The following is a 23,436-nucleotide window of genomic DNA, read 5'->3' on the forward strand; positions in this document are numbered from 1 at the left end:
GCATTACCGCCTGAACCATACCCCGAGCCCGCTCCCCCCCACCCCCTCCATAGAAAAATTGTCTTCCATGAAACCAGTCCCTGGTGCCAAAAAGGTTGGGGACTGCTGCTCTAGGGGATGAGAAATGCATGGTGCTTTATTTCCTTGCCCCTTTAACAGTCTGTTCCGGACAGGTCCCCATCACCAGTGAGATCTCCAAGTCATTCATCTTCCTCACTCTGGCTGAAGTTGAATGTTGGAGCACAGAGCAGCCAGAGGCTGCCCCCTATCCTGACAGTCCCAGGCTGGTAAATGAGATGAAGGGGTGAATTAAATTTGCTTTTTTTGAGCAAGCCAATGAAGTGTTTATTTTTCTGCAGGTCAGAATTTACCTGGCACATGGCCTTCTATTTGGAAGGGATCTCTTCTCTTTGTTACCTTACTAACTTTTCTGGTCTCCTCTGACTCTTATTTCTTCAAACTTTACTCTTGGTATAATGTGACTGGTTGTGGGTGATGGCTTTTTTTTTTTCCTCCACCCTAAATGGTTTGCAGTAGGTGTGGAGATGGCTCCTTTGATCTGATTTTTCTATATGCATCGGGCCAGCCTGTGCTGCAGGACTATTTGTTAAAGGTTAATCACATTTTTTTTGGCAGGCTGTTTCTGCCCAGGATGTTTATGAGCGTATAGAAGAAGACTTCCATCCTTGTGATAAAGCAAGTATGAAAGCACAAATGCCCAAATTATTCTGCCTCTCCTTGGAGCTAAGAAAAGGTCTCTGCTATGCTCCCTGATTTATCAGGCCGATTTGGCATGACGTCTGGCTTGTGAGGCTCTAGCTGCCCCAAACCAACAGAAATGTAGATTCATTCGGCATCATTCTCAGCTAAAGATCTGAAGATGTAAGGCTGTATTTCCTCTCCTGTCTTGGGAGTTTGCCTCTGAGCTCATTGAGGCCCTGACAGGTGCTGACAGCCCAAAGGAGAGGCTCAGTTGTGTAAAGTAAATAGGATAATCAAAAAATGTGGTTAACAGAGGATGACCTCCATCTAGCTGGCTCAGCTACTCTGGGGAAATGAAGCTGACTGCTGTGAACTGAGAGGAAGACACCACACAAAATATCTGTCCCCGGTGCCACTGACAGGCGTGCACGCCACTACAGAAGCAGGATGCAGGAGGCTCAGGTGGGGACCAGTCCCTCCAGAGGGTTTTCTCCCTGGAACCGTCCAACAATTTGAACCCCGTATTATTAGAAGTATAGTGCTGTTTAGGAGGCCAAAATTAAAGAATGTGGGTTCAGTCAGTTAATATTTAATTTTAATAATACTTGTTATGCTTGAACAGTCAGCAGTTCACGAAGAGAAAAATCTTCAGTGAATGTTTACACACAGTGTGAGCACATGCTTTAAATATGCAGTGGAGGAGGAGGGGCGAATTCACAGTTAACAAAGCTAAAAAAAAATCTTTGTTATAAATTACACAAAGCATATAAAAATATTTCTCTGAATGCATAGATTAAGACTTTAAACTCACCTACCAGCAACTGTGCAGTCTAATTCACTGCCATACGCAAGAGTCAGTTGACCACAGAGGACTTTATAAGGGAGAAGAGAGAGCAGGGCAGGGCCCATCTCTCACTTGAGACTCCCTCGGCCTCCATTTCTAAGCCCCGGAAATGCCCTGGAGCTACTCCTCTGTAGGCCACCTCCCAGCCAGGGGCTTCAACTGCTTCCAAGAATTTCTAATTGATCTGGATGGCTGGAAGAGTATTAACCCCAATGATTTAGACATGAATTAATACTGAATTTATTTATTCCAGGATAAAACTAGCCTTAACTGTATCAGTAAATTGTAACTTTTTTCGAAGGTAAGGGAAAAAAAGGGTTAGTTTGTCTGGACAGACTATCTTCTGACTGGTTGAAACACAAGGGAAGTTTCTTCTTTAAAGTACTTCAGAGAAAGTGAGTAATAAATAACCTTTACTCTGTTTGTTAGGCAAACACTGCACAAGGGTGAGTAACTCACCATCGGTAATTGCTGTAATACAATTAAGTCACTGAACAGAGTGACTCCACATTGGCCTTGAAAACACCTCAACCCCAGCTCAGCATTTAAGCAGCAGCAGGAGGCCATTATCTTAGCACAACATTCTCTTCCACTGACATCTTCTGCACGTTCTCTCTCAATCTGTAGTGTTCCAATAAAGTTAACACAGTTAGGAAGTTAAGTTTCTTTGGAAACTATAGGCACTATGGGGGGAAAGCTTCTTAAGACAGCAGGGATGTTCTTCAACAGCTGGCTTCAAACCCCTGCTCTCCTGTTTGTCTAAGTGTGCTCATTCTTGTTTCTAAAGTTAAGCTGTTTATTTCAACAAGACAGTAGCTTTTCTTTTTAACATTAATGACACTGAAGGGAAGGAAAAGAATCCTTAAATGCATTCTTTAGAAAAATTCTTATGCCATGCTCAAGAGTTTAATCAGGTATTTGTTTGTTTTGAGAACAAAGCCTGGTAGACTCACAACTGACTTTGTTAAGTGGGTGGGTGGTGGTTGTGGAGGATGCCCAAGATCAAACAACTTGTTTACAAAAGCAACAGATTTCAGAGCTGTGTAAAAATCCCAATAGTTTCAAAATAATCTTTATCTTTGATACAAAAATAAAGATGCTAACTCCTTTTAGCTCAGTTTCCCACAATAACCTTTAAAATAGCAACAGATTCAGTCTGGAAAATTGCTTTTCATTTGTAGTGGAAAATGAAAGTGGAGAACATGGACTGGCAATGTTTGTGCTCTTCTCTTTCGGTGCAATTAAACAGAAACACGAAGACAGGGATCGCTTCAGTTAAAAAAAAAAAAAAGCAAAAAAAAAAAAAAAAAGCTGTTGCTCTTTTAGAAGGCGTCAGAGAGCCCTCTAGTGACCACAAAGGGGCGTTAATGCAGAGATGACTGTCTAGGCAATGGCAATCTAGAGACAGAAGCAGTCAAGAGTGTTTACAACGGAAAAAGTCAGGGAGGGGAAGCTCTTTTGGTTAACAGCATATTTACAATTAGGTAACTGTATTCTTAAATAATTTTAACCTGAGTAACATTTATAAATATGTTATGTGAAACTTCACAGCCACAAGTCACACCAAAATTCCTATGTCCAGTACCTGTGCTTTCCCCAGTTTTCCTCTCTAGTCAGTTCACGTTTCTGGAGAGTCGTGAACATGCAACACCAAGAGAAGCGCTTCCCGGCCCTTCGGGTGCACTGTCAACAGGACTAGCTAGAAATAGGCTCTGCTCTCTCTCAGCTTCTGTTAGACAACTCTCTTACATTCTGCACAAAAAACACATTGGATATAGACCCGTCGGCTTCTGCCTCTCCAGGCCACTTCTCAGCTGTTCACAGCTTCAAGCAATAGGTTTATTGTGCACCAAGAGGCTCGGAAGAGTGGCACCGCTGCTCGGGGTCAGGGGCTTCCTACCTTGGCAGAACGATGTTAGTGTATCTGATGCAGTGGCACCAGGGGCCCTCCGGGGCATCCAAGGCATTTAGATCAATGGCTTGTCCTTGGCCCAGAGGTAATGCACACTGTCACAGTACTCAGTGATAAAAGTCCCTGCTGCATTAGTAAGTCAGTTTTGAAGCTCTCCTGTTGTAGCAAGGCCTTTCAGTCAGTGTGGATGCAGCATTTCTGAACAGAAAATTATTTTCACTTATCATTAGAACCAGTTCCAGCTCTTGGAAATCTTGGAGTCGAGCAACATCTTTGTCCTAAAACAAAAATAGGTTAAACAGATTAAGAGGAGCCGCTTGTCTCTATGTGTTTGGTGTGCTGTGTTGATACCAGTGATAGTGCAGGAAATTCCCCAGGAGCGTGAACTGGGTTGGAGTGGTAGAAGGCCTTAACAGCAGTTGCTACAAGAGAAGCACACCTTGAAGGGAGAGGCAGTGCAGGGATGTTTTCCTCAGGGGCCCCGAGAAGCCAGAAGCCTGACATTCAGGGAACCCAGAGATGTTGGGAGGACCACACACGTATCTATGTAGATTTGCACTATAATTTAGCCTGGTTCTTATGTTATAAAACACAAGGCACATCTGATAGTGCACTAAGGTAATCCTTACAGATCACTAAAGAGAAACAACCAAAAATAGGTACCTGTGAATGGTAATTCAGAACATTCTCTCTGGTAACCTACCACTTTCAGAAATGCCAATGTCTCTATAGGCCCAGTAGAGGAAAGAAAGCTCAATGGAAAAACACCCTTTGCTCTTTTTCTATTCTCTTCTCGTTTCTTCAGCTATGACTCATATACCCAAGGAGGAAGCTGGGTATTTTCCAAATGGAAAAAGCAACCACTTAACGGACCTTTCTTACCTTTCTTACCAGAGTATTGGGTAACTTTCTGATCTTCTCCACTTGATCAGGATTAACACCCAGCTCACAGCAACTCACTCTGAGCAATTCTTGGTAGGTGAGCTCCTGTCGGTCCAGTTCAATTTCAATGAAATCATTTTCTCGAAGAGATGGGTTCTGAATCCTCACCTTGAGTACCAGCTCTAGGGAAAAGGGGGGAGAAATGTTAATGAATGATTCTGGCATAGTAACCAGATGTAATTTAAGATCTTTTCCAGAAGATGGTTACCCTTAATCATGCCCTGTGCTGAAGGCCTGTGCCACCCAATGAGAAAACTAAGCACAATCAGCATGGTTTGCTCAGGCCCAGTTCTGGCTCTGCTGGTGCAGTTGCATTGTCCTCCCTATAGCTAAGACTGTGGTTCACAAAGTAAAGGGGCGGCAGGGGGAGACGGCAGACAACCATCCCAGCTGTACGGAAGGACAATTTACTTCTGCCGCTGGAGCTAAGCAGGTAAAGGCTTGAGAATGGGTTGGGTATCAAACTACACATAAGCAGGGTAAGGGGAAGCAAGGTGAAAAGAAGGCACGGGAAAGATAATGGTACAAGAATTACTCTATAAAGATTTAACAATTGTGGGGCTTCCCTGGTGGCGCAGTGGTTGAGAATCTGCCTGCCAATGCAGGGGACACGGGTTCGAGCCCTGGTCTGGGAAGATCCCACATGCCACGGAGCAACTAAGCCCGTGAGCCACAACTACTGAGCCTGCGCGTCTGGAGCTTGTGCTCCGCAACAAGAGAGGCCACGACAGTGAGAGGCCCGCGCACCGTGATGAAGAGTGGCCCCCGCTCGCCGCAACTAGAGAAAGCCCTCGCACAGAAACGAAGACCCAACACAGCCAAAAAATAAATTAATTAATTAAATTAAATGTAAATAATAATACCCAGTTTATGAGTTTGTTGTAACAATTAAATGAGAACTTAGAATGCTTTGAAGTTATGTTACTAGGTACGTACATGTTTAGTTTATATCTTCCTGGTGAATCTTTCCTTTTATCATTCAATTGCTCTTTATTGTTTGCTTGCTTTTTTCTTTCCTTTCTGAGTGAGCCTAGAAGAAATGATGCTAGCAGCAGCGAGCACACCCAGTGTTCACATTCTGGCTTCTGAATACCGTTCTCCACCAGAAAGAACCAGGGCTCCTTGGAGAAACAGCTGATTCCAAGGCTGGGGCAGGGAAAGTTATACTAGGGAGCCTGAAACATCTTGCGGTACCACAAAGTAAGGAAGTGCTCCAAGAATGATGGACATGTCAAAGAGACACAAGAACAAGCTCCAAGGGGCTCCCTCTGGATAAATCTGGCATAATTTGAACATCAAAATAATGATACTAATGGATTATAACCCAATAAATAAAATAAGAATCAGTGAGTTCATACTGATATAAATGGAGGAGAAGGGAAAGCCCTTCTTTATAGTAGAATACCACCTAACAAATAGAGAAAAAAATGAAAGGAAATCATATTCTACAAAATAACTGGTCTGGACTCTTCAAAACTCTGAGGTCTAAAATGATAGCTAGAGCTTCCCTGGTGGCGCAGTGGTTGAGAGTCTGCCTGCCAGTGCGGGGGACACGGGTTCGAGCCCTGGTCTGGGAGGATCCCACATGCCGCGAAGCAACTGGGCCCGTGAGCCACAATTGCTGAGCCTGTGCGTCTGAAGCCTATGCTCCGCAACAAGAGAGGCCGCGATAATGAGAGGCCCGCGCACCGCGATGAGGAGTGGCCCCCGCTTGCCGCAACTAGAGAAGGCCCTCGCACAGAAACGAAGACCCAACACAGCCATAAATAAATAAATAATTAAATAAATAAACCCAAAGTTAAAAAAAAAAATTTTAAATGATAGCTAAAGGCTGAGGAAATGCTCCAGATTAAAGGAGACTATAACAACATGATAGCCAAATGCAATGGTTGACCCTGGGAGGCGGAGTGGAGGGAGTGAAGATAGCTACAAAGGGCATTGCTGAGACAGCTGACAAAATTTAAATATAAACTATGGGTTAGAGAATAGTATTATGTCAAGGTTATATTTTCTAAATCTGGTCATTATACGGTGATTTACTGTAAGAGACTATCCTTGTTCTTAGGAAAAACACACTTAAGTAGTTCAGGGCAAAAGGGCAAAAGATAACTTGTAAATCTGAGTAAAGAGAGTTCCTTATACTAGTCTTGCAACTTTCCTGTAACTTTGTAATCATACGCAAAATAAATAAATCCCACCCCCACTCCTCAGAAAACCAGGAAGTAAAGCACTAGACCTCTGGACACCACCTGCCCTGTTGCAGAGGCTGTCTGCTGATGAGAGGTTACCTTGCATATTAAATGGAAATGCTCCGGTGAAGAAAAATGGCTGGAATGCTGGCGCTGGTCCTGCATACGTCCCATTTTGAGGCTCCAGAGACATTGGTGGCTTGGACGGGACAGAAGAGAACAGGGAGCGACTCTGACTCACCGGTGGCTGACAAACAGGACCCGGTTTTGTGCTTTCTGGTGTTCTGAGTATGGCAGGTGGGGCAGACACATCCCCATTCTGAACCAGTGCCAAAGAGGTGTGGTCCCGTGGAAAGGCCCCAAGCAGGGGAGGTTCCCCAGGGGGCAGCAATGGAGGCGAGCCATCTGCAGGGGGTGATGCAGGAGGTGTGGAGGGGCCCCCATTCTGCAGCTGGGCTGAATCCTCCGACCCAGGGGTATAGATGAAAGGGAAGGCTGGGTTGGCCAAATAGTTCGGAACAAAGGGCAGCTCTGACTCCTTCTTCAGCTGGGGGAGGTCGTCATGGTCATCATCATCATCTTCCACTTAAAAAGATGGAAACACAGAACACTTACATAGCCCTTTAAAAATTACAAAGTAGAGTATCTTGTGAAAGCTAGTGTCCTTTGGTATACAACAAATATTTTGATCAGTGTTTACTGCACGTTTAGCGTTACCATTTTTATCACCTTAAAGTTTACAGATAAAAACCAAAACTTTATAACGCCTACCTTTCCAGAAACAATATGGAATAATTATCTTGACACAGTTAAGACTATCTTGTTTTTAGAAACAGACTGGCTATTTGGCCTCAAGAATATATACAATAATACTATAAGTCTTAAATTAGGTTGACAAAATCAAAAGTTGCCTCAAAACACAGACTCACCTCCCATAATCTTCCTAATTTCTCTCCTTGATGTTAATTGGACTGGCATTTCTCCCTTTGTGGTAAGAATCTCTTTGTCAGCTCCTGATTTTAACAAGTAAGAAACCACCTGACCATGATTGCGTTTACATGCCCAGTGTAAACAGGTCCTATGGCAAAGAAAAGAAAAAAAGAGTGATTTAAAAAGTGGAGAGGTGATTTGGGATTTCAAATTCTACACACCAGTAAATAAATATATACAAGCGTGTTAGAGTTCAGCTAGAACCAGAAAATCAGGCTGGTAATCTTAACTTCTCTTTTCAGAAAGCAGATGATCGAAATATTTAATATGCTTAAAATTTATTTTTCAATTTCATTTCTGGCCCTTGGGAAAAGCTAATTTATCCTAGGAGCTTTATTTCAATGGCTTTCAGAAGGCTGGCTGCCTGGCTGGCTAGATAACTCTACTGATATCCTGTGTGTTAACTCTTATCAGTGTCGCTCATTAGATTGTACCAGTCTCCTTAAAATATATTTTTACGTGGCCATATTCCTTTTAAGAGACTATGGAAACTTGCTTCATATGCACCAAATGTCACTTGAAGATTAAATATTATCAGGCTACTAACCATCTCTCATCTGCAGCTTGCTCTGCCACTAAAATTATTACTACAGCAGATCCCTGTCTGAATCTCAGTTACTCTTTTCCTCTTTCCTTTTCTCTCCTTCACACACACACAAAAAGGATTTCCAAATTCCCATTTTTAAGAGTTCACTTCTCTAGTTCTCTCCAGAAGGCTACATTTTTCAAGTGCTTTAGGAATTAAAGTACATGTGCAGTGCCTTACAAGTGCTTTAGGAATTAAAGTACATGTGCAGTGCCTTAAACACAAGGCACTGCACAGTACTTTAATTCCTAAAGCACTTGAAAAATGTACATCAACAGCCAAAATTTTTGAGAACTCTTCTGAAGTATTAGACTCATTTAAGTAAAACTAATTATTTACTATTGTACACATAGGGATTATGCACACTCTAAAGAGCTATTATCTTAACACTGCACAGAAATATAATTAACATGCTAGCCAATACTCCAACTTAATAGAGCTACTAAATTCATCCCCAGTTACCAAAGCTGAATGTTATTATGGAAGGAAATTATTTTTCTCCCGTTTTTTTTTTTTTAATTTTTTATTTATTTGTTTATTTATTTATGGCTGTGTTGGTCTTTGTTTCTGTGCGAGAGCTTTCTCTAGTTGCGGCAAGTGGGGGCCACTCTTCATCGCGGTGCGCGGGCCTCTCACTATCGTGGCCTCTCTTGTTGCGGAGCACAAGCTCCAGACACGCAGGCTCAGTAGTTGTGGCTCACGGGCCTAGTTGCTCCGCAGCATGTGGGATCTTCCCAGACCAGGGATCGAACCCGTGTCCCCTGCATTGGCAGGCAGACTCTCAACCACTGCGCCACCAGGGAAGCCCCCTCCCCTCTGTTTTGAAATGTCCTCATTCACCAACTCTCTAATTGAACTGAGATAAATATCTTCAGAGCTTATAGACGAATATAAATATGGTAAAGAATAGAACATATGTTCAATAGTGAGGAGTAGGTCACCCACCTGAGAAATATAACTATCTAGAAAGTACATTTGGTTCCAGGAAAAAGCTGATTTGCCCTGGGCACCTTAATATTTATGACTTACAGAAAGCCAGCTTGTCTGGCTGGCTGGGAGCAACTCCACTGATGTTTCAGAGTGATATATGACATTCCAAGCTATTACTCATTAGAATTAGATTATCCAGATGTCTTTAAAAGGTACTCTATGATGAAAAGAATGCCAATTTGGGGAAAATAAGGTAAGAGTCTTGATATGGACTTCTAAAATATAAGCTCTGTGTGAAGGTAAGGAAGTATCTGCTTGAATATACAGGTAATTAATTAATATTTGCTGAATGAGTGAACCAAGGACAAGGTGGGCATTACTCGGAGTAGAAGGATCCCATATATCCTTGATTCTGGGCAAACTACAGCTGAGAGTGTGTTTGTGTGTGGATGTCTTGAAAGTCTGAAAATGAATAATTACAATGATAAGCAAGCACTCAAAAATGAATGGAGCATGATGAGAAAAATGTTCCCTTTTGGAAGTAAAGTGCTCACTTGCTAGTAGTAAATCACTTGTTCATGACAAGCTTGAGAGTGAAGGAAGAAATATACTGCCAGTGGATCTGAGACACTTGGGGACACACCAACTAGCTAAAGCATCACCATGTAAAGTGGAGTTAAGTCAACATAGCACGTCCCCCACAGCCCTGTACCCTGAGTGATCATCATTTATAGTCCAGACCTGTGCGGCTCTGGGTGGCCAGAACTCACAGGCACTGTAGCCAGGCAATATTTTCAACTTCTTCATGAGCTATTATACTTGTTCCTTAAAGCAAAGGGGTATGCATGACACTTGAATTACAATTGATGTGGGAGCTGTATCTTTGAACTTGAACTCTTTAAGCTTTAAATTTGCAGTCAGAATAGCCTATCAGTGCTGGGAAGTATTTCAGACCAGAGGCACTGGGCATCCTTTCAGTGCTGGGAAGTATTTCAGACCAGAGGCACAAATTTCATTTGTGCAGAAATTGTGGTTACTGAGCAGCTAAGAATTGAAAGCAGTAACCATTCTGCTTTTCTATGCTACTGACTATGTTTTTTGAGGGTAAGTAACCTTTATATCCCATTACCCAGCACACTGCTTAATAAAATAATAATAGTTTAAAAAGAAAAAATAGTTAACACAGACATAATGTTTTACATACTGAACACTGTTCTAAAAGCTTTACATATATTAATTCATTTAATCCTCTAAACAACCCATGAGTTACGTACTATTATCAACATTCTCCCACTTTACAGATGAGAAAACTGAGGCAGTCAGCAAATAAGCAAAACACTATGGTACACAGAGATTGTATTATAAGGACAATAAAGAAAGAAAAGGGATTAGGAAATGCCAGAGACAGGGAAGGGGCATGGCTCAATTTTAAACTGGGGGTCAAGGAAAGACTCACTAAGGCGACATCTAAGCTAAGACCTGAAGGAGGTGAGGGAACAAAAGCATTTTAAATGACGGGAAGAGAAAACACAAAGGCCTTGAATCAACATTGTGCCTGGTGATTTCAGGAAAAGCAAGGAGGCCAGGAGAGCAGAATGAAGGGGGCAAGGGGGTAAAGCCAGAGGTGAGGCTTAGAGGTAAAGACAGAGGATGCAGGGACAAGGAGTCGAAACTGTAGGACCCTGTGGGCTTTTACTCAATGTGAGATGGGAGCCATTAAAGGGTTTTGAGCAGAATGAAATTATCTGACTTATGTTTTAAGTCAGGATCCCTCTGGCTGCTGTGCTGAGAAAAGATGTAGGGTAGAAGGACTAGTTAGGAGGCTACTGCATTAATCCAAGTGATGGAATGATGGTGGCTTTGCACCAGAGGTGTAGTGGTAGAGCTCGTGAGAAATGGTCAGATTCTAACTACACCGCTGCCAGTGGAGCTGGCAGGATGAGCAGCTTGATTGGATGTGGGGTGTGAGGGAAAGACAGAGGCAAGGAGGGCACCAAAGATTCTGGCCTGTGCACCTCAGATGCTGAGATGAGGACTCAGGAGCAGGCTGGGGACAATTAGGGGTACGAGGGAGACCAGGAACTCAACCCTGGACATGCTGAATTTGAAGTCCTATTAGACATCTTCCCCCAATTAAATCTATGAAAGCCTCTTCATAGTTCAACCAACTTACATTCGCTGAGCACCTACTATGTGGTTAAGAAAGTATGGTTTGGGGGCTTCCCTGGTGGTCCAGTGGTTAAGGCTCCATATTTCCACTGCAGGGGGTGCGGGTTCGATCCCTGGTTGGGGAACTAAGATCCCACATGCCGTTGGGTGCAGCCAAAAAAAAAAAAGAGGAAGTATGGTTTGGAGGCAGATGCTGGGTTTGTTTCCCAGCTCCATCAGTTACTGTAAACTCTGTGACCTTGGGAAAATTACTTAATCTTTCTGGGCTTCAGTATCCTCACCTACAAAATGGAGAGAATAACAATAGCTATGTCCCTGAGTAGTTGTGAATGAGATAATACACGTAAAGCACTTGGAAGCTTGTTTGCACTACAGAGCAAGCTCAATAAATGTTAGCTACTTATATAATGCTGCATCTCCTTGAATGCTCACAACACTCTTCTGAAATAACTGGAAACTGAAGTGACTCGGGCAAGGTTGTATGTATATCCAAGCAGGAATGGAGAAGAACCTGCAGGAAAGACCAGGCTCATTCTTCTACACAACACTGCCTCCCAGTGCCAAAACAATGATTCACAGCTTGTGAACCACATAGCAATACTAGAAATGGCACACACAAGAGAAAAGCAAGCTAGTTTGCAAACACTTTTAAACAAAACAAAAAAGCAGTTTCTACTGTTTCCTGGCTTTCTGGACAGCTACCCAGGTTGTTTTCCTTAGGGTAAGTTGGTAGATAGATTTGTGAGGAAGTCAGGAAACTGTGACTCCGGTCCTGGCTTTTATATTAATAGTTGTGTGACCTCGGGCAGGTTATTCCCTGGAGTTGAACCCATCTCCAATGTCCCTTTTAGTTTCAAACTGTATGATTCCACCTTAAAAAATAAAACATTTGCAAACTCACTTTAACTCTCAGCTAGCAAAATAGGCTGGTTAAGCATAACCTGGATCAAATAAAAAATTATAATTTAAATGTGAAGAGAGCAGAATAATACCACATTCAGTAACTTAAAACTTGACCACCAGCACATCTTAAAATGAGATTCCTTATTTAGTTGGAAAGGACTCAACTGCATGCAGGCATCTGAAGTCCCATAGTTGAAACTGTTGTAAGAAAACAAAGCAAACACTATAGGATAAATGAATGGGTCTTCCTGCAACAGGCAGCTGTAGGTAGTAGCAAATCACTGCTGCAGTGAGACAACAGAGAAGCAGAATAGGGATGCAAGTGATTTTTTTTCCCCTAGTCTTGGGAAAAGAAATCGTGCTAGTTTATAAGATCCACATTTGCTCAGTTGCTTATGCTTTTTGCTCTGCACAGACGTATTCTTCATAGTAATTCCAGACTCGAACTGGGGTGAGCTCCAAATTAGGGTGAGAGTCGTAGCCAGCATCGTTCCGGCCACGTTAGGGGTGGGGTTGGGGGAACGGTGGGCGCCAGGGTTCGGGTGGGCGCTGCCGGGGCAGGACCACGTGGGCCGGGATTTGGACACGACGCTCCACTGACTACCCGAGGCAGAGGGGGCCAGGTCTGGCCTCCAGAGAGCACAGCCTCGTTGACCCGGGGCGCCGGGCCACGCCTTAGAGGGCGTCGGGGGCAGCGCTAGGCCGAGCTCGCGCCCGGGCCGGATGCTCTGCCCCTAGGCCTCCCCCGCTCCCCACTTACCAGCCGTTGACCTCATTTTGGGAGTTCACATCCACCCCGCTCTCCACCAGTTTCTGCACCTCCCGAATGTCCCCCAAGGCCGCGGCCTCCCGCAGCCTCTCCTGCTGCTCCTTCTGCTCCAGGAGAGCGCTCATCTTCCCTCAGCCCCAGGCCCCCGCCCGGGCCCGCCCGCCCAGTCCCGGCCGGTCAGCGCCGCCGCCGCCGCGGCCCGCTCCCCGCCATGGGGAGACCGCGCGGAGCACGTCCGCCCAGCTCGCGCCGCCGCCCGCGCCCGGCCAGCTGCCTCTGCTACCCCGCCGAGGGCCGCCCGCCACTCCCCTGCTGCTCCCGGCCCGTGGGCCCAGGCCTACTCCCGGCCGCGCCTCCCGCAGGCCGGCTCCGGGGGAACCTATTCGGAGTGACAACCCTGACCCAGATATTTTCCGTTCCTACCCTCGGCGCCCGCGCGGGCTGGCTGTTTATGTAACAGCTGCACAATATTATCTGCCGTGATTCACCGACTATTTTTAGAACTCCCTACCCCGCAGCTTCCAGGGAGGAGGACAGACACAAGGAAAGGGAAGAACGGGTATTTGAGAGCCAGAAAAGCCTTATCCCCTGGCGCAGGCTGTTTACCAGGCATCAAAAATAATTAGTGTTCCCCACCCCACCCCCACCCCGGTTTGTTTGGCTCTTTTTCCTTATCTGAATCAACTCTTGCCCAGCAGGATGGGGAAATGGGCTGAAAACGATCCTAATATATGCCTATAATTGCAGAGATAGAGTACACGGTTCTTTTGACAGTGCTTGGGACTATTCGGTTCGATTATTTATTTCAATTGCTGTTGTTTTACATCTCATTTTAGAGATTTCTTCTAAATTGGCTTTCAGGAAAAATATTTATATTGTGCTCAGAGTCTATAAAATGTGATTTAGGGGCTTCCCTGGTGGCGCAGTGGTTGAGAGTCTGCCTGCTAATGCACGGGTTCGATCCCTGGTCTGGGAGGATCCCTCATGCCGCGGAGCGGCTAGGCCCGTGAGCCACAGCTGCTGAGCCTGCGCGTCTGGAGCCTGTGCCCCGCAACGGGAGGGGCCGCGATAGAGAAAGGCCCGCGCACCGCGATGAAGAGTGGCCCCCGCTTGCCGCGGCTAGAGAAAGCCCTCGCACAGAAGACCCAACACAGCCAAAAATAAATAAATAAATTAATTAATTTTTAAAAATTTTTTTTAAAAATGTGATTTATTACTGCTTTTAACTCTTAATTAATTACTCTCCGTGAAGGCCATGTAAGGAAAAAAGAAAGAAGAGAACACCAAAGAGGCTTTGGAGTTATCCGGGTCTCTGATATCAGGAGCTGGGGAGAGGAACGGTGCAAAGTATAAACAGCATTCTGCCTGACTTCTTTGCCTAATCAATCTAATGAGGCTCAGAGCCTGGGCTGGCACTGCTTTACTAACCAGCCGGAGAAAAAGAAAAGTATTGTTTTGCTGAGCCCAGGCGCCCGAGAGACATCTTTCAATGTGGCACAGGATGGAAGATTGCAGATGGGGTCGGAAGGATTAAGGAATAACCCTGGGGTGAAAAAGAGAAAGGTCTGAACGCAGAGAGGAGATAAAATAGGAAGAGACAAATTTAGGCCTGGGGTTTTCATTTGCCTCCCTTGGGGCAGCCCAGGATTTGCACCGCAAGCATTTTTCTTGCTACTGTTTAAGAAAAACCCAAATCTGTTTATTATGATACAGTCATTCACACAGTACACAGTGCACACCAGGTGGTACTGAATATAAACTGACTGCACACTTAAATTGATCCTATGGTGAACTGGACCTCTGCTTGAGCTTACATTTTTATTTGTCCCCCAATTTAAACTTTAATTCTCAGATCCAGCATGATACTCCTTCTGAAGCTGACGTGCATAGTACTGGAATTGGGCCCTGTAGCACAATTTGTGTGACAGAGGAGTAGGTAGTGGCCTCTTTTTTTAAAAAGCAGTTCAAAAAAATTGGTAGTTACTGCAGATCAAAATCTGTGAGTTCTCTTTGTAAGGATTAATTTGTCAATTTTCCCTTCCTTAAAAAGGATTTTAGGGACTTCCCTGGTGGCACAGTTAAGAATCTGCCTGCCAATGCTGGGGACACGGGTTCGATCCCTGGTCCGGGAAGATCCCACATGCCATGGAGCAACTAAGCCCGTGTGCCACAGCTACTGAGTCTGCACTCTAGAGCCCGCGAGCCACAACTACTGAGCCCACGTGCCACAACTACTGAAGCCTGTGCGCCTAGAGCCCGTGCTCCGTGACAAGAGAAGCCACCGCAGTGAGAAGCCCGTGCACCGCAACGAAGAGTAGCCCCCGCTCGCCGCAACTAGAGAAAGCCTGCACACAGCAACGAAGACCCAATGCAGCCAAAAATAAATTTATTTAAAAATTTTTTTTTAGTTATTTGGCTGCACTGGATCTTAGTTGCGGCACACGGGATCTTCATTGCAGCATGCGGGATCTTTAGTTCTGGCATGCGAACTCTTAGTTGCGGCATGCATGTGGGATCTAGTTCCCCGACCAGGGATCGAACCCGGGCCCCCTGCATTGGGATTGTGGAGTCTTACGCACTGGACCACCAGGGAAGTCCCTTATTTATTTTTTTTTTAAGTGTATTTTTTTTTTTTAAAGATTTATTTTTTTATTGATTAATTGATTGATTGATTGATTGCTATGTTGGGTCTTCGTTTCTGTGCTAGGGCCTTCTCCAGTTGTGGCAAGCGGGGGCCACTCCTCATCACGGTGCGCGGGCCTCTCACCATCGCGGCCCCTCCTGTTGCGGAGCACAGCTCCAGACGCGCAGGCTCAGCAACCGTGGCTCACGGGCCCAGCCGCTCCGCGGCATGTGGGATCCTCCCAGACCAGGGCTCGAACCCGCGTCCCCCGCATTAGCAGGCAGACTCCCAACCACTGCGCCACCAGGGAAGCCCTATTTTTTATTTTTAAAAATTTAGGGAATTCCCTGGTGGTCCAGTGGTTAGGACTTGGCACCTTCACTGCTAGTTGGGCCCCGGGTTTGATCCCTGGTCAGGGAACTAAGATCCCACGAGCTGAGTGGCGCAGCCAAAAAAAGAAAAAGAAAATTAACAGACATTTATTCCTTTAGTTGAACAACCTTTACACACAAAATGTATGGTTTAACTTTTGTTGTTGTTGTTGTTTGTTTGTTTTTTGAGTGGAAAGGAATTCGGGTCTCAAGAGGTTTTGTGAGCCTGTTACCTATTTTATGGAAATCATTTAAGTGAGCGAGTGATTGATTGATTGATTGATTTGCCTCAAGACCCAGCTTGCAAGATCTTAGTTGCCTAACCAGGGATTGAGCCCTGCCTGCCTCCCCACCATCCCCCACTCCCCGCCCCCCACAGTAGAAGTGCAGAGCTCTAACCACTGGAGCACCAGGGAATTCCCTAAGTGAGCCTTTTAAAAGAACTGAAGAGCATAGGAGAAAAACTGGTTCAAGGAAACCAGCAATTCGATTTCAAAATTAAACTACCTATTAAATCAGCAAAACCAGAATTGGAAAGAATTGGGGCAATTACTCTTCCATATTTCCTACACACTCAAATTCACCCAGGTAAACAAAGCCTGGACTACTGGAAGATGGGAAGCAAACAGATGTGGTGGTATGCTGAATATTAAAGAAGGCATAATTGGTGACTTGGAAGTTTGTAGAAAGGTAAGGATTTTGAGGGTAGTTTGAGCAGGAATGAAAAAAATAATGTAGTTAAATTGGAAACCATGAACTTGTATTAACAGCAACTACATGACTTTTCTCAGTAGCCTTATGGGAATGGATAAATTGGGTTGACCGAAGATGACTTTTAACACTTGTTAGACTGAGCAATGATGTTACTTTTAAATAAAGACAACCTTATTTTTTAGCCAAAGGTAAAATGGTCACAAACTAGCACTGCAGATAATTTACAATTTTGATCAAAGCTGACTTTTTCTATCCTCCCACACTTGAAAGGTATCTGATGACCATCAATTTCCCAATCCTAGTGTTACTAGCTTACAAACCTTAAGGTTTATAATTCCCTTCTCATTTACCTGATGTTCAATTTCCATCAGTTTCAGTATATGCCAGTATAAATACCATTACTATTTTGCATGAAATTCAGTATTCTACAGATCCCATGGAGTCATGGGATTGAGTCAGGAGCCTCTGCCTTTTAAGTGAACTTCAGTGGTACTGTGGAGACCAAGGCAATTTTGTTTAGATTAACCAGGATTTGTTTCTTTTGTAAGAGAATCCTCTTCCAACATGTTTATTCAATTCTCTTAAAAATGGTGGCATTCTTTTTTATAAATTTTTTTTTAAAGTATTTGTTTATTCATTTATTTATGGCTGTGTTGGGTCTTCGTTTCTGTGCGAGGGCTTTCTCTAGTTGTGGCAAGCGGGGGCCACTCTTCATCGCGGTGCGCGGGCCTCTCACCATCGCGGCCTCTCTTGTTGCGGAGCACAGGCTCCAGACGCGCAGGCTTAGTAATTGTGGCTCACGGGCCCAGCTGCTCCGTGGCATGTGGGATCTTCCCAGACCAGGGCTCGAACCCGTGTTCCCTGCATTGGCAGGCAGATTCTCAACCACTGCACCACCAGGGAAGCCCCCAAAAATGGTGGCATTCTTTTAAACTTTTCTCCTTTCGGAAGCAGCAGTCACAGATATGGAATATTAGATTAAATCTAAAAATGTAGGCCCTAGTCAACTTTCATTACTTTTCTGCATATGATCATGACAGAGGATTAGGACATCCTTCACATTTCCAAGCAAAATCCAATTTTAAATATTTGTCCTTGGGCTTTCCTGGTGGCACAGTGGTTAAGAATCTGCATGCCAATGCAGGGGACACAGGTTTGAGCCCTGGTCCAGGAAGATCCCACATGCTGCCGAGCAACTAAGCCTGTGTGCCACAGCTACTGAGCCTGCACTCTAGAGCTGGCATGCCACAACTACTGAAGCCCGCGCAGCTAGAGCCCGTGCTCTGCAACAAGAGAAGCCACTGCAATGAGAAGCCCACGCACTGCACCAAAGAGTAGCCCCCGCTCGCCGCAACCAGAGAAAGCCCACGCGCAGCAACGAAGACCCAACGCAGCCCAAAATAAATAAATTAATTCATTAAAAAAAAAAAGTCTATCTTTGCCAAAGTCCATAAAACAGCCACTGGAGAGTAACCCAGCAGAGCACTGCATCACTCCAGTAAAGCTGTAGGTTTCATCACACGCACCAACATGTGCATGGCTAGTTTCTGCACTCCTCTTCTACAGAATGTATTTTACACCTATTGTACAAAACAGTATTTTAAACACTGACGTATAAACTTCCTAAAAGGATAAAGCAAAGACAAAAGTATTTTTCTTATTAGAAACAAGATATACCATCACTTATAGTATTTAAACATTATTGCACTTTAGCTTTCATAATTTGACAACGCATTCATGAAACAATCTGTAGACAACTAGTTTTAACAGACAAATTAAAAAACACTTTTTAGACATGAATATCCTAGCTTATTAGGTAAGAATTTCACAAACACTACTTTTTTTTTTTTTTAATTTTATTTTTGGCTGTGTTGGGTCTTCGTTGCTGAACACGGGCTTTTCTCTGGTTGAGGCGAGCAGGGGCTACTCTTTGTTGCGGTGCGCGGGCTTCTCATTGCGGTGGCTTCTCTTGTTGTGGAGCATGGGCTCTAGGCACGCAGGCTTCAGTAGCTGTGGCACATGGGCTCAGTAGTTGTGGCTCGCGGGCTCTAGAGCGCAGGCTCAGTAGTTGTGGCGCAGGGCTTAGTTGCTCCGCGGCATGTGGGATCTTCCCGGACCAGGGCTCGAAACCCGTGTTCCTTGCATTGGCAGGCGGATTCTTAACCACTGCGCCACCAGGGAAGCCCACAAACATTACTTATATTAGCAGTAACAGTGGAGCTGGGGTACCGTGCCATCTCCAAGCTGCATGGTGAGAACCACCAGCGGTGTGGCGTAACTCGTGGCCCTTTCCAAGGCTATAGCTCTTTCAACCTACCAGTGTCAGCCCTCACATCTACCTGTACTTGTGGACTGGACTGGTGATCCACTAGGTGTCAGGATTTCTTCTGGTAGATTTATGGAATGGATCCATGAGGATAACCTCAAAGAATCTGTGTGTAGAATTTTCACGAACCCAGCGAGAGTCCAGGACTCTCAGAGCCACATGGTGGCACCCAGCTCACTCCTCCACAATAGACTGAAGGTTTCAAGCAAACTTCAGCCGTTTAACACCATGATAATTAGGCTTGCCATAGCTGGCACCCTTAGGAACTGGGCATTTGCAGCCAGCACGGCTCACAGAAATCTGACATGTGACATAACCTTGCTTGGCCTTGTATCCCAGTCTGCGTGCTTTATCAGGCCGGGTGGGGTGGAGGGCCCTGTGGAGTGCAGAGAGCTGGCAGTACTGCCAAAAGCACACCTTGAGAAGAAAGCGCATTCCATCGGACTGCTTCTTCCTCCACAGCTCCTGGATGTACTCGTAAGTGCCTATTTTGGCTTACCTTTGAGATAAACTGATGGCTGCCACCAGACTGAAAGGGAGAAACTTTCATTTTAAAGAAAAAGACTGATACTTGCAGTATCGTGTGACAAACCCCAAAACGTACAAGGTAAAATGGTGGCACAAAGGAGATGATGAGTTGTGTGTGGCAGGCAGAGAATGAGGGTCCAGGTTGGCTTTACAGAGCTGGTGATGCTTGGGCTGTGAGCTGAGAAAGATGGGTAGACGTTTCTGGGGTGAGGAAAGAGCATTCCATGTCTGGAGCAGTGTAACGTGGTGTGATGTCATAGGAAGAAGGGGTGATCAAGGTGTGGGGGGGAGCAGTAGCAAAAAGCTGGAGAAGCAGGTCCGATCATGGATGGCCTTGTGGTGTTTAAATTTTAGATGGGGAACCATTGAGGGGTTTTGAGCAGGGAAGAGACACAACTGGATTTACATTTAGAAAGATGACGGAGGCAGCAAAGCAGATGGAGGATGGAGTCGTGGGGGCCACGCTGAAGGCTGGGAAGCAGTAGTAACTGTGGCTTCATTTCTATATTTGTTCACCAGAGCTGCCATACAAAGTACCACAGATTTGTGGCTTTAAACAACAGAAGTTTATTCTCTCACAGTTCTGGAGGCTAAAAGTCCAAGATCAAGGTGTCAGTAGGTTTGGTTTCTCCGGAGGCCTCTGTCCTTGGCTTGCGGATAGCTGCCTTCTCACTGTGTCCTCACATGGCCTTTCCCCTGTGTGCCTACCTGGCGTTTCCAAATTTCCTCTTCTTATAAGGATACCGGTCAGATTGTATTGGGGCCCATTTTAAATTTATTACCTCTTTAAAGGCTCTATTTCCAAATGTAATTACATTGTGAGATCCTACCGTGGATTCTGAGAATTTGAACATATGAATTTGTGTGTGTGCGTGGTGGGGCACACAGTTCAGTCCATGACACTTTGCATTAGTAACATACATGGAACGGGGTCTGGAGACCACTGACTGATAAGGTTGTTTTCCATCTCAGCATCAGAAAATAACCAACTCATAGAATCTATAAAAGTTATCTGTAAACTGGGCATTGTGATTTGTTCATAAAGGCTACTTTTGGGAATTCCCTGGCCATCCAGTGGTTAGGACTCTGAGCTTCCACCGCAGGGGGCACGGGTTTGATCCCCTGGTCAGGGAACTAAGATCCCACATACCCCCGGGGGCACGGCCGAAAAAACAAAAGACTACTTTTATGTCTGAATCCCTGATGCCCAGCAGATGATGCTGGCACTGGTTGAATTAATGAAAAAGATAAATGAATGAATTCATTATCTGCAGTGGTAATACACACTGAACTGTGGCTGGCCTCAGAATCTATGAAAGAGAGAGCCATAAAGAGCCTAGTGTGGGACTGGGTAGGAGCTCTTGCCTCTGAGATCCAAAGGACAGTATTTTCCTTTTATTTCATTTCAAGTTATTGTTACATTTTTGTCTTCCATGGTTCAGGAGCTCCCTGAGAACCAGGTCGTATACATCTATCTGTGTTCCCGGCCACTAACCCAGTTCCTGGCACAAAGTACATGCGCCATTAAAGTTTGTGGAATGAATGAGGGAATTAGATTTAAAAGTTTTAGGGAATTCCCTGGTGGTCCAGTGGTAAGGACTCGGCGCTTTCACTGCCGTGGCCTGGGTTCAACCCTTGGTCAGAGAACTAAGATCCTGCAAGCTGCGTGATGTAGCCAAAAAAAAAAAACAAAAACAAAAAAGTTTTAGTGAACAGGAACTGTAACTTTGCACTCAGGTTTTTATAAGTCCAGTTTGTAGTTCAAGATATGTACTTCTTTTTTTTTCCTTTTTGGTGGTCGTGGCAGTGGTGAACCTTCAAAAAATGCTTCATTGAGAAAACAGCAACCATCAGCTGAAAACTCCCTCATCTCACTGCTGCATCTACAAACTGATTTCTATCTTTTTTCTTCTCTTGTTTCAGTGGAGAAAAGGTCCTTTTTTCTAGGAAAGGCCAATATGCCCTGGAGCCTAAACCATCACCTTCCCTTCTTAAGAATTTGGAACTTTAGCTATTCTCTTCTTTTATCTTCTACCTTCTCCAACACTAAACATATTCTAATTTCCCATCTTAAAAAAGCCTCCCTGGACCCATACCTCCTTTCAGTTCTTCCCCTATCTCGCTGCTTCACTTCTTAAAATGAGTTGTCCACCTGCCATTCTACTCCCTCATTTTTCCTTCATTCTTCAATCCATTTCAGTCTGACTTCCAACTGCGGATCCAGTGGATCCTTTTCAGTCTTCTCGTGCCAGACCTTCAGCAGTTTTCTACAATGTTGGTTACTTTCACCTTTTTTAAAAAAATATTTGTTTATCTTTGGCTGCATTGGGTCTTCGTTACTGTGTGCGGGCTTCCTCCATTTGCGGTGAGTAGGTGGCTTCTCCTGTTGCGGAGCACGGGCTCTAGGCGCGTGGGCTTCAGTAGTTGTGGCACGTGGGCTTCAGTAGTTGTGGCACGTGGGCTCAGTAGCTGCGGCTCGCGGGCTCTAGAGCACAGGCTCAGTAGTTGTGGCGCACAGGCTTAGTTGCTCCGCAGCATGTAGGATCTTCCCGGACCAGGGCTCGAACCCATGTCCCCTGCATTGGCAGGTGGATTCTTAACCAGTGCGCCACCAGGGAAGCCCACTTTCACCTTGTTGAAACAGTTTCTCTATCTTTGTTTGTTTGTTTGATCTTCCCTGAGTCTATACTCTTCAGACTTTCCTCTTACATCTTTGGATTCCCTTTCACAGTATCCTATGGTTCCTTCTCTACCCCTTTAAAGCAGCATCTCTCAAATGTTTGCCATCTTCAGGCCACTTAATGAGTATCCTGACAGTTTTAGGTTTATTTAAAATAATGATGAACATCGTTTCATATAATGAAATGACCTTGGTATATGCTGCTCTCTCTCTGCTTTGAATTCTTTTCTGTCCACTTTGCTTGGCTGGAGAGCCATCATCTTTTAGGCCTTAGGTCATTTCCACGGAGAGACCTCTCTTACTCTTTGACAGAACCCTACTTTCTCCTCCTCATTATCATAATAGCTAATGATTAAACTTAAAATGTGTTGGGCCTGTTCTACATGCCTTACCTGTGTTATCTTCACAGCAACATCTTATGTGTTTAGGGGACCATTATTACTATAAGCCCCATTTTACAGATGGGGAAAGGAAGGCAGAATGGCAGAGCTGGGATTACCAACCCGGGCGATCTGTCTTTAGAGTCCGTACAGTTAAAGGTGCTAGAGTACTTATTACCATTTATATTGATATATTTATTTATTTAGTGACTGTCTCTCTCACTAATCCTCAAGGTCTGTGGGAGCAAAGACCTTGTCTGAAAGGTTCAGAGCTTAGCTTCAAGAGTGTATCTGGTACATGATAAGTACTCAGGTATTTGTTCAGTAAATGAATCAATAATTTAAAAAAATTCCAGACTGGGAGGCAAACTCCTCCCCATACTCCGCGTAAAAAGAAACCGCCTTATCTCCTCCTGCCTTGATTTTCCACCTTGTGAATCAGGGGAGTCGGGGTGGGAGGACCAAGTCAGGGAGAAGAGGCGGCAAGCGCAGAGACTAGGAGAACGGAGTCAGAACACGGAACGAGCGCTGATCTTCAGTTTCCTCCACTGCAAGATGGCACCGAGAGCACCGCGTGGTACAAAAGGATACGCTACCCTTTTCTCCATTTCGGAGCGGTGTTAAAGCTTCAAGACGTATGTTTCTATTTCCGTGAAAGAGCGCGGGACTAACGGAGCCTACGAAAGGAAGCAGCACGCGTTACCACGCTCAGTAGCCTACGGTTTCGCTTGGCGCGGAATGAGGCGGTGCCGCCCACCAAGGGCGGAGTTCAGGCCTCGGCAGGCCCCGCCCGCGGGCCATCGGAAGCGGCCCGCCCTCGCCTCCCAGGCCTGGGCGTGTCCTCGTGGGCGCACGCGCGCGCACGGCATGTTGGGAAG

At 45.0% G+C, this 23,436-nt stretch overlaps 1 protein-coding gene and 1 pseudogene across 2 annotated transcripts; both read right to left on the reverse strand.

The window, feature by feature from the left end:
• Nucleotides 1–1,279: 1,279 nt before the first annotated feature.
• ANKRD40 (ankyrin repeat domain 40) lies at nucleotides 1,280–13,317 on the reverse strand. 2 transcript variants are annotated; one of them, XM_057535683.1, is made up of 5 exons: nucleotides 12,928–13,317; nucleotides 7,519–7,667; nucleotides 6,689–7,174; nucleotides 4,350–4,522; nucleotides 1,280–3,736 (listed from the first exon to the last, which is right to left on the reverse strand). In XM_057535683.1, the coding sequence occupies exons 1-5, from the start codon at nucleotides 13,059–13,061 to the stop codon at nucleotides 3,590–3,592; spliced, it is 1,089 nt and encodes a 362-aa protein (XP_057391666.1). In that variant the 5' UTR covers nucleotides 13,062–13,317; the 3' UTR covers nucleotides 1,280–3,589. The 2 variants fall into 2 exon arrangements, with proteins under 2 accessions (XP_057391666.1, XP_057391665.1); XM_057535682.1 differs by having other exon boundaries at nucleotides 4,341–4,522.
• Nucleotides 13,068–23,427, reverse strand: LOC103017815 (60S ribosomal protein L15-like; annotated as a pseudogene).
• Between the last annotated feature and the right edge of the window lie 9 nt (nucleotides 23,428–23,436).

This window comes from Balaenoptera acutorostrata, chromosome 20, assembly GCF_949987535.1.
Source record: "Balaenoptera acutorostrata chromosome 20, mBalAcu1.1, whole genome shotgun sequence".
In the NCBI taxonomy this organism is placed as follows: domain Eukaryota; kingdom Metazoa; phylum Chordata; class Mammalia; order Artiodactyla; family Balaenopteridae; genus Balaenoptera; species Balaenoptera acutorostrata.